This window comes from Prionailurus bengalensis, chromosome C1, assembly GCF_016509475.1.
Source record: "Prionailurus bengalensis isolate Pbe53 chromosome C1, Fcat_Pben_1.1_paternal_pri, whole genome shotgun sequence".
Taxonomy (NCBI): Eukaryota; Metazoa; Chordata; class Mammalia; order Carnivora; family Felidae; genus Prionailurus; species Prionailurus bengalensis.
Genome location: NC_057345.1, coordinates 58,295,812 through 58,310,257, shown reverse-complemented (window position 1 = coordinate 58,310,257; position 14,446 = coordinate 58,295,812). Strand labels below are relative to the sequence as shown.

The following is a 14,446-nucleotide window of genomic DNA, read 5'->3' as shown; positions in this document are numbered from 1 at the left end:
AGTAACATTCTAAAGTAGTGAGAATGTGCATCAAGAAAACACTAAGAGAAAGCCCTTAGTCTTTCACCTTTATGTATAATGTCAGCTGTACCTTTTTCATAGAAACCTTTTTTTTGAGTGTGTATAAGTCTCATAGATTTAAGGAGATTTGCTTTGCTTCCATAAATCCAATGTATCAGACTAGTAAACCTGAATTGTACTTCAGTATCCTGAACTTGAAACTTTGCACTTTTTCATTTAGTATCATTCTGTAATCGTAGTCAATGACTGCAGGGTATAACTGATTGTTGCCTTGATTAATAACGCTCAAAGTTCTAAATCAGACTGATATATAGTCCTACTTATATGATGGAATGAAGGACTCTTTAAAATAGTTTTGCTACAACGCTATAGCAAGTTAGTACCTTCCTGAGGTTTCAGTTTTTATAGTGGTGAACCTCAACTCTCCATGTTCAACTTACAGTCTTATTTGCTGTGTTACAGGAGTTGTGATATTTGTTCCAATGGGATTCACACAATGTTGTGTGATGGGGGAAGAAATAAAATTGTATGTTAGGTAAAATAGAGAGCAGCTACCAGAGTCAGTTATGCTTTCCAAATATCCACCGAGAGTCAAGACAGTAGTATAATTTTATAGGTGTTTGAATCCCATTTCTGCTACTTACTGGCTGTGTAGCCCTGGGTAAATTATACATTCTCTCTGTGCCCATTTTTCTTGTCTATAAAACGAGAATAGTAACAACACCTATCTCGCAGAGTTGTTACGAGGTTTAAATAGTATATTAGAAAATTGCCTGGTATTTGTAAGTGTTAGCTATTATCATTAGCTATTATTAACATCAGTGTTTTCTCAGACAGTATATACTAATGTTATAAAATTATGACATCACCTTATAAATGTTGATTTCCATGCCTTCTCCCTATTCTATTAGTGCAATGGTAGAGTCCTTTCTTTATTTGCATTATATGTCGACTGCAATGTGCTGTGCAGAGTATGTATATAGTAAATATAGTTGAATGAAGATAAAAGATTTAATATGTAAAATACATATCATATTCTGTTTTTGAATAAAATCAACTTTAGTTGTAATTCATTGTTCGTTTGAATTGTTTTTAAGTATTTTTTTTTAATGTTTCAGAAATTACTTTCCAATAGATGAACTGCATGGCTATTATAAAAATATGCCACTTAGTATCTCACTTCTTGTTTTCTTTCTTTTCCTTTTTTTCTTTTTGGTGTGGTGGTGTTGGAAATAGTACCTCAGTGTGTCTGGAGAATAAATGTGGATATCCCTGAGGAAGCTAATCAGAATCTTTCATTCAGTGCTACTGAGCGATGGTGGGAGCAGACGGATTTGACCAAACTAATCATATCCAACAATAAACTTCAGTCACTTACAGATGATCTCCGACTGCTGCCTGCACTCACTGTTCTTGATGTAAGTTGACTGATTCTAAATATGTCATTAGTTGCGACTCTAAGGCTAAATTTAGGCTTCATAAGCAGAAAAAAGTAGAAAACCCATGTTTAATTGGTAGACTGTAGGAAGAATAACAAATTATTGGTGGGTATAGTATAATAATTAAGAGTGTACATACAGAACATCAGGCTTCAGTTTCTGACTGTGCCACTTGATAGCTGTGTAACCTTGCAAAGTAACTTCATTGTGTCTCAGTTTCCACTTTTATAAACCAGGACTGACACTACTACCTATTTTTAAAACTTGTTCTTAGAATTATTTTTTTTTTCTTTTTAAAAAAAAATTTTTTTTTTAACTTTTATTTACTTTTGAGACAGAGAGAGACAGAGCATGAACTGGGGAGGAGCAGAGAGAGAGGGAGACACAGAATCTGAAACAGGCTCCAGGCTCTGAACTGTCAGCACAGAGCCCGATGCAGGGCTCGAACTCACGGACCGTGAGATCATGACCTGAGCCGAAGTCGGACGCCCAACCGACCAAGCCACCCAAGCGCCCCAAAACTTGTTCTTAGAACTAAATGCATTATTGCATGCAAACAGAATCAGCATTTAACAGGTGGTTGCTGCTGCTTATCCGTTTTCATTGCTATTATTTTTCTCATCATTATTCTAGACATGAAAGCAGCACTTAAAATTAATTTATTCTAAACTTGTCTTCAACGCTGACTTAAATTATTGAACTTAAATTTTTGTGTGTATATTAAGAGACTGCTTTTAGTCTCTAGTTGCCATGTGTTGTGAAGTAAAGCATGAGTAGTTTGTTTCACAGTCTACAGAGTTCTGATGTACTTTATGTAGGAACATCAGAAATCTTCTAATTCGTGTTTGAAAAAGTTGGATCTGGTGAAATTTCTAGATACGTTTTTATTTTCTTCATTTGTAAAATGAATGGATTGGCTTTAGGTGTTCTCTCAGGTACTTTCAAAATAATATGGTTCTGTGAGAACATGAGAGAGGTTCCCCCTACCCTTTCTCTCTCTCTCTCTCTCTCTTTTTTTTTTTTTTTTTTGCTATATGTTGACATAAATCATACCATCAAAGTGCTATTAGTTTCTAAAGCTCTCATCTCTCATTTCAGATTGAAATTCCACTCAATGAGATAAAGTTATTTTTTTAATTGTAATATTTAAAATTGATGACTTTATTACTTCACGGTTTCTGAACAGCATTGTGGTCAACTTCAAATTCCTTTTCCTCTTCTGTATGTGGAATAAATTACCAGACTCCAACTCAATACTGTTGAATTACAGTAACAAAATTATTGTGGAAGAATTCAGTACAGTGACAAACTCATGCTCATGTATCATTAATTATAAGACTAAGATATTGACTGTCTTTTAATAACTTTTAGATACATGATAATCAGCTGACATCCCTTCCTTCTGCTATAAGAGAGTTAGAAAATCTTCAGAAACTTAATGTCAGGTAAAATTTAAGCTTATTTAATTTCAGTATTGCTAATATAATGGTATAAATCTAATATTTTAAAAATATTTTTTAACATTAGAAAATATTTTTGTATGATCTCAGAAAGTGGTAAGAGTTTTAAGTTTTCTCAGATTATTTATTTTTGTTTTAGAATTAATTGCCCACATGTTTTTCTGATTTTACAAATGTCCAGTTGATTTTTCTTAAAGTACTTTTTGTTTTATTTTTATATAACAGTTTTTAGTGGTTATTTTAGAAAACCTTTTTGTTAATATCTCAGGTTTTAAGTTACTTTGATATTCTTTAAAATATCCAGGTCAAGCAAAGGAAGAAATTTGAAACAGTTATTTCATTAGTGATGAAAAATGTCATGGCTTTAGTATTAGTAGCTTTTAAACTTTTCTGAGGACTCTGTGGATATGGTTCTGGTACTCGTTAGGTATGTGGGAAGCCGGGTGGCTAAGGCTCTCACTAACTTTGTTTGCCCTTTAATCTATACCTCTAGACTTTTAAGAAATAACTACCTTATATGTTATATATGCACAGGTTAGGGGAAAAGGGATTTGGGAAGATTTCATTTAGTAGATAAAGAGGTCTAAGTGTTCAAAACATAGTTTGAAAAACTGTGGTTTATAAAATAGGTATGGTTACAGATCTAACATAGCATAGTCAAGTCTCTGTGTTCTGGAGGTAAGTTCATTGCTTTGAGGGAAAATGGTTCCTTAATTTACATCCTTCATCTGGTGAGAAACTTAAAATTACCACAAAAGCAAAAATAGCTACACACAAAAGGTGCTAATTGTTTAGAGCTACATCAGAACCTCTTCCCCATAGAAGTCAAAGGCATGGGTATGGCCTGTAAAGGCAAGAGCCACAATCTAGAGTTAAAGTCTAGAGTCAGATGAGCCACCTAGGAGCCCCAATAGTAACCAATTTTTGACAATTTTTTAGTGTTTCTTATTTTAGAATGCATCTTTTGGCATTTTTGTTCTAACTAGTTTTATTTTTATGTAATTTAAGGTTATTTTTACCCTGTTATATTTCTCATTTCACCCTGTTACTTGTTAAGTAATTATGTATGGTGTGAAAGTAGAATGGATTCCTAAGTAAATAGTTAAGATAAATCTGGGAACAGGTTAAGTCAGGTCATCTCTTAATTATCAAGGAATATATCATGCTCAGTAACTTGGGACTTCTAAAACAATAAACCAAGTATCTCTACAGAGGAACTGAGTAGAAAAGTTAAGACTAAGTACAAAGAAGAGTGGAGTCACATATTGCATTCAACTGGACATGCCAGGCTCTTAAAAAGAGCTATTTTTGTCTTGAGTGCTAGCTTAAAAACATAATCCCCATATGAGCTGTGACTCTCATTATAATGTATGTGTGCCCATGTCTCTTGTCAAAATTCTAAAATTCAGACATAGTATGAAAAATTTTCCAGTATATCCTTTCACATTGCATATAAAATCAAGAGTAGGTTATAAGGAAACAATTAAAAGTTCATAAATTATTTGGTTAAAAACCTGTATTTCTTTGTTTTCTTTGAAACTCTCTATTTGATTGCTTTAGCTTACTGTAATTTTAATGAGTTAACATCATTAGCATGTGAAGTTTGAGAAGTCCTTAAAATTAGTCACCATATTTTATTTTTTAAAATGAGCCCATGTAGTTAGCAAAAATACCTTCACAATTATGTATTGTGTTGTGACCAAATCACTCAGCATTTATTTTATCAATCAATAGCCATAACAAACTGCAAATACTCCCTGAAGAAATTACAAATCTGAGAAACCTGAAGGGCCTCTATCTCCAGCATAATGAACTAACTTGCATACCAGAGGGATTTGAACAACTTTTCAACCTAGAAGACTTGGTAAGTTGTGATTTTCCAATTTTTATGTAATTTGGGGCAGGTGGGATTTTTCACCAGGCTTAGAAATTGAATGTATGATTGAAATGATGAGAACATGGACAGCTGATTACATGACTGGATTATCAGAAACTGCATTTCAATTAGATTGCTAAATTAGGTATTATAAAATCAGTTTTTCTTATTTTTTCTTATGAAATCAACTTAGGTTTGAATTTAGGAAGAGAGTGTGGGAAAGGGGTGACAAGGATGACTGTTATTCAGAGGATTTTTATGGTTTTGCAAAATAGAGTACGGGTGTCTGTAGCATATACCAGTTCTCTTTTGTATACCCATCCTCCTTTATTGCCTCTATGACCCTCCTGTCCTATGAGTGTCTAGATAATCCCTTTAAGGCCTGCCTTTTCGTCCCCATTTTTCAAAATGTCCACATTACCTCACAAAATTTTCATTTTATCTGTCATATTCTAAATAGAAATAACTGTAAAGCAATACGATATTATTTTAAGAATAATAGAAACAGTAGGCACTTGGCTTTTTGCTTTACCTATAGCAAGGTACATAGTTTTATCCCCTAGAATAGATACAGAATTACGGTTTATAAAAACGAAACAAAACAAAACAAAACAAAACAAAACAAAACAAAAAACATCTCATCTGAAGTCACATGACTAATAAGTAAGGAATTTAGGATTTTAACATAAGTCAATTTGACTCCAAAATGTATCCCTTTTTTTCTTCCACTATACCCCTGAAGGAGTAAGATTCCACTGTAAAATCTGCAATCTGAAAGACTTTAGCTAGATTAGATGGAGATTAGTTGTTCCAATATATACTCTCTATTGTACATGGTTAATTCCTCTTATATTCTTGTTCTTTTCCCTATTACATACTTTGAAGAACTTATTTATATCACTTTAGTCTTAAAGTTTATTTCCCATTAAAGGAAAAAGTAATTCTTTTACCTCTGTTTTTTTACTTTTAAGTACATCTTCCTTGATATTTCCCTGATCTGCTGTAGTGTTTGAAATCAATGTATATACTGTCCTCAGACATTCCTTCAGCATCTGTCAATATCCAATCTGATCAAATTGGATATAAGGTTTGGAAAGCAAAAGGCATAGGTAGATAAAATGAATGGCTAAGGAGGGAGCCATCAGATTTTCTTATAAAGTTTAATGGTAAAAGATAGCAATTGATGAAAAAAAAAGAAGAGTATTTAGATTAGAAAGGAAACGTAATAAACTATAGCAGTTCCCAGTTGTTTTTATGGGTTCCCAGATAGGCATATGCATAATGAAAGGATATTTCAGTTGAGAATTGTGTTCTTAAGGACTCATTTATCATATCATAAATGTGAGCATTAATATATTACAACATTAGAAATATAAGCATATTAGGGGAGCTTGGGTGGCTCAGTCGGTTGAGCACCTGACTCTTGATTTTGGTTCAGGTCATGATCCCAAGGTTGTGGGATTGAGCCCTGCATCAGACTCCCCGCTGAGTATGGAGCCTTCTTAAGATTCTCTTCCTCTCTCTCTCAGCACAGAGTCTGACACAGGGCTCAAACTCACGAACTCACAAACTGTGAGATCATGACCTGATCTGAAGTCAGAAACTTAACTGACTCAGCCACCCAGGCATCCCAAGCTAGTAGTATTTCTTAAAGGTATATAAAAACTGCTTAGCAATGGTACTAAATAAATATTTACTGAAGGAATGACAGCATAAATATGGATTTATTTATATATAATGTATTTAATGATATATAAAGTAGATGCATTAAACTAGATACAATGCTTTATATCTAATACAATTATTAACTGCAATAATGTTTAATTTCTTAGTAAATTTTGTTGATTTGGGTTATTTAAAATGTTTTAAGAATTTGTGAATTAATATCTCTTCTGTATCAAAACCCTTTTTAATTAAGCTTTTTATTTTGAAATAATTTTAGAATTACAAAAATGTAAAGATAGTACAGAGAGTTCTCATATATTCTTCACCCAGCTTTCCTTAATGTTGACAATTTACATACTCGTAGCACATTTGAAAACTAAGAAATTAACATTGGTACAATATTACTGACTATACTATAGATTTTAAGATTTTCCCAGTTTTTCCACTAATGTCCTTTTTTTTTGTTCCAGGATCCAATCCAGAATACCACATTGCATTTATTGTCAGTAACTTTTGATATTAACAAAATATTTATTTATTAGTAATCTCTTAGTATATAGAGTATTAGAGTTGTAGATTGTTGTTTCCTGTTGTAGTTTATGATATGCTGTGTTATTTATGATAGTAACAGTGTGTTTTATAAAAAATAACTGATCTAGCATTTTTACCTTTTTCTATCATCTTAATTGATTTAGGGTTACAAATGCAACTGTTTCATGTTAGACTAAATGAAAGTCTTCAGAGAACAAGTTACTTTAAGTCTTTTTTTTCTTTTTCTTTTTTTTTTTTTTTTAATTTTTTTTTTCAACGTTTATTTATTTTTGGGACAGAGAGAGACAGAGCATGAACGGGGGAGGGGCAGAGAGAGAGGGAGACACAGAATCGGAAACAGGCTCCAGGCTCTGAGCCATCAGCCCAGAGCCCGACCGCGGGGCTCGAACTCACGGACCGCGAGATCGTGACCTGGCTGAAGTCGGACGCTTAACCGACTGCGCCACCCAGGCGCCCCAAGTCTTTTTTTTTCTTATCTATTGTTGCAATTGTCCCTATCTAACAGTTTGCTGTTAGCTAGTGAAGTACTTACACCTAATTCAACTGTCATTAAGTATTATTTGATTGTCTTTTAAGTGCAGTTTCAAAAAAAATGTTCTCTCATAACTGTTTATGTTTTAATGAAAAAATAGAAACAGTGATTTAAAGAAACAGGTATAGACATTAATTAGGCAAGCTTGAATGAAGGAAAAATAGAGAGCAAACTTCTGGACTCTATTAAAGCAGATTTGCTGAGATCAGCAGAAGAATGGAGGGACTATTTTTCCCTTAAAAATTAAAATGTCCATTTTCTCAGCTTTATTTTTTTTCTTTGAAGAATTTTTCTTTCTTGCAAATAAACTTTTCATTTCATATTGCAATTTACCTATATGGTTTGCCTAATTTATTGTAGGTAGTCAATAAATACTGGATGAACAAATGGGTTTTTAAATTAAAAACATGATGCATGATATGACTTAGTAGTAACAGAAACCTTTATGTAAAATATTTCTGAAGTCAGAATTCATTCTGATTTCTTCCTGCTACATTATTAGGCACATAGTGGTCCTGTAGAATACTGAGGTAATGAATGACAACTTGTGAAATTGTGAATGGGGGTTACAAAACATACCACCTCTGAAATAGTCTTGTTTTAGGTTGCAATCTCCTCAAACTTCTGAAATCCCTTTTAGGGATCATTTGTTTGTTTGTTTGTTTGTTTGTTTATTTATTTATTCATTCATTCTTTCTTTCTTTCTCTTTCTAAAGGATCTTTCCAATAATCGTCTTACAACTGTTCCTGCTAGCTTTTGTTCTCTGTCCAGTCTGGTGCGACTCAATCTTTCCAGTAATCAACTGAAGAGTTTGCCAGCAGAAATAAGTGGAATGAAAAGTAAATCTCTATTTTAAAAAATACATAAATTTGAAGTTGGTGCAACTTATATTTAGAAAAATAAATTTTAATATAGTTAGTTACAGAGAAATAAAATAATAGATTTTATACTGGCAAAGCAAACAATAGCAAGTAGTCAGATTTTCTTCAGAGCATTATTGTTTAGCTTAACTTCCTAAACAGCTACTACTAATAACATATTTTGGCATATCAAAAAGAGGAAAATAAAATATGATTATGAACTATGGTAAAATTATGTATCTGAGATATTGATTAGGGTTTTGAGCTATGCTATCTCCTCATTCATTCATTCATTCATTCATTCATTCAACATTCACTAAGAGGTTATTCCCCTCCCATTGGTGATTCTGCTTACGTGGTTACATTATAGCTGTAGTTCCTCATGGTCCAGAAATAATGATGTCAGGGATGGTCTAGTTTTGTCCAAATGGTCAATCATTTTTTTTTTAAAAAAGGTTAAAATAGTGGTTCTATTGAAGTTTACCATTGAACCATTATATTTAATGTATTCTAGAACTAATAATATTAAGTGATAAAAAAATAGAAGGCAGATTTCAGTACCTTTTAAATAATTATACTTAATCATCTTAGAATTCTTGATTTAGAGGCCAAAATCTTGGTAATTTTTGTTGTTGTTGTTTAAAGGCAAACTATTATTATTTCTTGGTTAATGAGCACACTGTGTGTGTCAGCCTTACAGTGTTTACCTTAAATAGTCTTTTCTGCTAATCATATGTAAGCCCTCTTCATTTCTTTAAACCTCCCTTTTGTAGAAGTTATGGAAGTGATTTTGTGCAGTTGATTACAGATCATTTTGAGATAAATTTGTAAAATTGTGCTGTTTTAGTTTAGATTAATAGTCATTTGTAATAGGAATGCATAAGTTAAATCTGCCATAAATCAGATTTATCCCCAGATATTCTAGGGGAGCCTTTGCTTGGGTTATGAGTAATTAAGACTTTGCTTGTCTTTGCCATTTTTCAGTAAACATATTAAAAAGTAGAGCTAAACATAAAATGTTATCTCTAGTTAGTATGTAAGAAGCATGGATTTTTTTTTCCATAAATTAGATGGACCTATCTTGAGAGATGGGAAAAGATAGAGAAATCAATAGAAAAATACTTTGAATTTATGGCAAATTTCCCAATATGCAGCATAATTCATGATTAGATACTTTCTTCCTTTAGCCATGACAATGATACTTTTAAACTATCACCAGTAGTACATTTGGTTATTATTTCACTATTAATGACTGGATCCTAAGAACAATATTCTAACATTCGTGTGATGCTTTGTAACGAATACTTTTACATATGTTGTTTTGCCATTACAAAGGTTCTGTACTTTAGGGGGATGTGTATTTTTTACATTTTAAAGATTCATAAGCCTAGACTTAGAAATTATCTTATAAATTGTAAAGCCAAGGATCCTATAAGAGCTTGAATCCTCTTACTCCATCCCCATTGCTCTTTCCACTGCACACTGCTTGTATTCTCAGTCAGTGCTCTTAAATGCAAACAATTGTGAAAACTGTAGTCTCTAACTTTTATTATTATTTTTTAATGTTTATTTATTTATTTTGAAAGAGAGAGAGAGAGCATATATGTATGACAGTGAGGGCAGGACAGAGAGAGGGAGGTAGAGAAAGAATCCCAAGCAGGGTCCATGTTCAGCATGGAGCCTGACGCTGGTCTAGATTCCATGACCCTGTGAGATCATAACCTGAGCCAAAATCAGGAGTTGGACGCTTAACCCACTGAGCCACCAGGGGTCCCTATAATAGGTCTGTAGCTTTTAAAACCAACTTTTCTTCATAGAATTTACTAGATTTGGGGTGGATCACATTGTGACATTTTTAAAAATGCTGTAGCCAAATAATACATAAATTACTACATTATTTGTTGAAAGTAGTACATTTCTTTTGAAAAACAACTTCTTTAAATACTTAAAGAAGCACTTTAAGGCAATGTATCAACTCAGTCTTGCATTATGTTAAAATTGGTAGGCTCAAAATACAGCAAAAAATGTATATCATCTATTCAAACTAGACAGTTGAGACTGAATTGTGGAAAATATGGTGTGGTGGCCATTGCAAGTTGAAGAATCTGATATGGGTTGGGGGAGTACTGCTTATTGAATTCTTAATGGAAAGCAGACCTTTACTTTTATCCATTTTGTTTTTGATTTGCCTTTTAAGAAAGAAAGATCCAGGAGGTAAGAGAGAGATGCTGCAAGTAAGAACATCCTTCTTGAGCTATATAGTATGCATTCTTGTCCATAGTGTTAGCTAAGATGTTAGAAAAAAACATGTAATTCAAACAAAAATAGAAAAAGAAAGGAAAGAACACAGGGAGAGAAAAGTAGTATGGGTGGATGGAAGAATAGGAAGGCATACATAGAAATCCGAGGTTTTTTGACAGAAAGTCAACTTGCCTATTTAAATATATATGTCTGAGCTACTACTAGCCATAGTTGTTTAATATCCATTCATACAGCTAGTATGCCTGCGTCTTTATATGTCTTTAACTACCTTAAGCTTTTTTTTTTAAGGATGTATAATTACTGAGGGAAATAATATCTCATAGTGTGTAGTTTATATATTTTAGAATATCTTAGAGTACTGGAGTACTTCGGTTTTTACCATTACAAAGATTACTTGGACTATTATTATTATTTTTTAAAACCACTTTATTGATGAATGATTGACACAAAAAGCTACACATATTTAATGTGCACAACTTGGTGAGTTTAAGATGTGGCTGGCTTTTTTTTTGTTGTTTTTTTAAAAATTTACATCCAAGTTCGTTAGCATGTAGTGCAACAATGATTTCAGAAATAGATTCCTTAATGCCTCTTACCCGTTTAGCCCTTTCCCCCCTCCCACAACCCCTCCAGCAGCCCTCTGTTTGTTCTCCATATTTAAGAGTCTCTTATGTTTTTCCCCCTTCCTGTTTTTATATAGTTTTTGCTTCCCTTCCCTATGTCCATCTGTTTTTATATAGTTTTTGCTTCCCTTCCCTATGTCCATCTGTTTTGTATCTTAAAGTCCTCACATGAGTGAAGTCATATGATATTTGTCTTTCTGTGACTAATTTTGCTTAGCATAATACCCTCCAGTTCCATCCATGTAGTTGCAAATGGCAAGATTTCATTCTTTTTGATTGCCAAGTAATATGATGACTTGGACTTTTATTAAACATTATTTTTAATATCAGTTCTCCTTAATTATAATTAAATGTAAAAAAAAATCTTTACGTTTATTTAATTCTAGGATTCTTGATTATTATCAGTATTGCATGAGTTTATAAGTCCTCATGATGATCCTTATGATGATGTACACATTCTTTGAATGTATATATAATTATAGACCAATATTTTTCTTTATTAAGATATTTTTGTTTTTCACTTACTATGTATTGCAGGATTAAAGCATTTGGATTGTAATTCAAATTTCTTAGAAACTGTACCTCCTGAATTGGCTAACATGGAGTCACTAGAATTGCTCTATTTGCGGAGGAATAAATTACGTTTTCTACCAGAATTTCCTTCTTGTAGGTTATTAAAGGTAATATTTACTTGATTACTAAATAACTATGTATTTTCTGAAAGTTAATTATGAAAATGAAAATTTTAATCTTGATTTACCTTGGGAATATGTATTAGTTATAGGTGCTATGTTTTTCCTATATTTTTCAGAATTTTAATATGACTAAATACATTCATGGTATTGCTAGTAATAGATTTTTTTTTAAAGAAATAGTCAACTTAAAAATAGGAATTTGTCTCTTTCATCTGGGGAGTAGTATACAACTGGAGAAGTAGGTGTTGAGACTAACGTCATAAGTTGGAGCCATACTGTAGGAGACCTGGAATACTAGGGAGGAATATGTATCTAATTCTGTAAGTTACCACCTCTCATGTTTACCTGATCATAATTGGGTCTCTTTAAAATTAATTACTTTCTTATGGTTTTAAGTATATAGTGTTAACATTGTCTTTTAAATTTGTCATGTTTTGTTTTTCTTCATGTATACTGTTATGTGTTAGAGTTAAAAGAGTTTTATTTATTTGTTTTTTAGTTTTTAAAGTTTTATGTTGAGATAGAAAGTGTGAGTGGAAGAGGGCAGAGAGAGAGGGGGAGAGAGAATCCACAGCAGGCTCTGCACTGACTGTGGGGAAAGGTTCGACATGGGGCTTAAACCCATGACTGTGACCTCATGACTCCAGCCAGCTGAAGTCGGAAGCTTAACCCACTGAGACACCAGGTGTTCCAAAAGGTTTCTTTTAAACAGAATGGTGGCAGTGATAAAAGGAACTGAAAATGTTATTGTTTAAAGATTAATTATACATCTAATATTTATAGATTCTGTTAATGGGAAATCAGTATATATAATAATCACTAATGAAAATGTTGAATAACAAACTGTGATATAACTAACTTTTTAAGCTTATTCTGATTTGTATTAAAACTTTACTTTTTTTTTTATTAGTATAGTTCTTAGATTTGTATTTTTATTCTATAAATGTTAACTACTAAATAATTTCTGTGGTTTGGTTTTACAGATTTTGAGCTTCTGCCAGACTAAATCTGTAATTATTTTTAAATTTCCAGAAAATCCTTGAAAGTGTTCTGTTTTTGCCATTTTTATCTGTAAGATAGCTTACTTGTAATTGAAAATTTAAGCACCTTAGTAATTAGAAACATGTTTTTCCATGTGTTTTTCAGTGATTAGATTTCAATATTATTTTTATTACCTAATAAAAATTGAATACAGAAATACATGTGATTGATCTTTGGTTTTGTAGGAATTACATGTAGGTGAAAACCAGATTGAAATGTTAGGGCCAGAACATCTTAAGCATCTGAATTCTATCCTTGTGCTAGACCTGCGGGATAATAAGTTAAAATCTGTTCCAGATGAAATTACACTGCTACAGTCTTTGGAAAGGCTTGACCTAAGCAACAATGATATCAGTAGGTAAGTTTAAAGATCAAATGAATAAGAAATCATGCCTGCATTTGCTTATAATTCAGAAGTTAATACTAATAAGTTAATAATATTTGAGAAAAACATGTGGAGATCTTTTTTTTTCTAAATTGAATTCAGTAAATATTTAGTAAACAAGTATCATGTACAGACCTACAAAGAATAGTTAGATTTGGTCCTTGACAGGAAGCTTAAAATACTAATAAAATCAGATCTATTTTACAAGTTACTCTAATCCACTAGAACGTAAACTAAGAAGTCAGGATATTTAACTGTTTTGTTCACTGCGCTCTCTCTAACTCCTAGATCAGTGCCTTGGTATATAGAAGGTGCCTGATAAATATTTCTTGAATTTATCAAATGAATGTAAAGACATGGGAGAGATATAAAGTGCTTTGGGGGCTTAAAAGAGATACAGGAACCAGCCATTTATTGAGAGGAATCAGGGCAGACTATGTAGAAGAAGAAATGTTTTTAGATGATCGTTAGGACTTAGACTAGTGTGAAGCAAGTTAAGTGTTTAAGAGCACAAAATTTAAGATCATACCTACTTTCAGGGTGGTGCCTCACTTTAGTCCCACCATGTGATCTTTAAAGGATGACTGCGATTTTTAAGTACACATGTAAGGTGATTAGAATGATTGCCTTGGTAGGATGAAACTGTACAAAGAAAGCTTTGAAAGTTCAGGAAATTGTAGGGATATATTTAGAGAACAGCAAGGAATCAAGTTTACCTGGTAAATAAGGTACATTAAGGCAGACTGTGGGAATTTAGGACTTGTAAGTTAAGGCCATGTGGTCTGTAAAATGCTTGTGAAAAGTCAGTTTTCATTTGTTAAGAGATGGGAAGCTACTGAAACATTAAGAGCAGAACCAGTTTGATTATATTCTCATTAAAAAATAAATTGGTGGGGTGCCTGGGTGGCTCAGTTGGTTGAGTGTCCAACTTCACTTAGGTTGTGATCTCATGGTTCTTGAGCTTGAGCCCTGTGTCGGGCTCTGGGTTTATAGCTCGGAGCTCAGAACCTGCAGCTTTCAGATTCTGTGTTTCT

At 32.7% G+C, this 14,446-nt stretch overlaps 1 protein-coding gene across 3 annotated transcripts in view; it reads left to right on the top strand.

The window, feature by feature from the left end:
* The window catches only part of LRRC40 (leucine rich repeat containing 40), a 51,531-nt gene that overhangs the window by 9,861 nt on the left and 27,224 nt on the right, over positions 1-14,446 (top strand). For all 3 annotated transcript variants that reach the window (XM_043575243.1, XM_043575245.1, XM_043575244.1), the window contains exons 2-7: positions 1,258-1,439; positions 2,832-2,905; positions 4,655-4,784; positions 8,262-8,385; positions 11,829-11,971; positions 13,213-13,385. In XM_043575243.1, the coding sequence (XP_043431178.1) occupies positions 1,258-1,439; positions 2,832-2,905; positions 4,655-4,784; positions 8,262-8,385; positions 11,829-11,971; positions 13,213-13,385 (826 nt within the window). The remainder of the gene's footprint in view (positions 1-1,257; positions 1,440-2,831; positions 2,906-4,654; positions 4,785-8,261; positions 8,386-11,828; positions 11,972-13,212; positions 13,386-14,446) is intronic.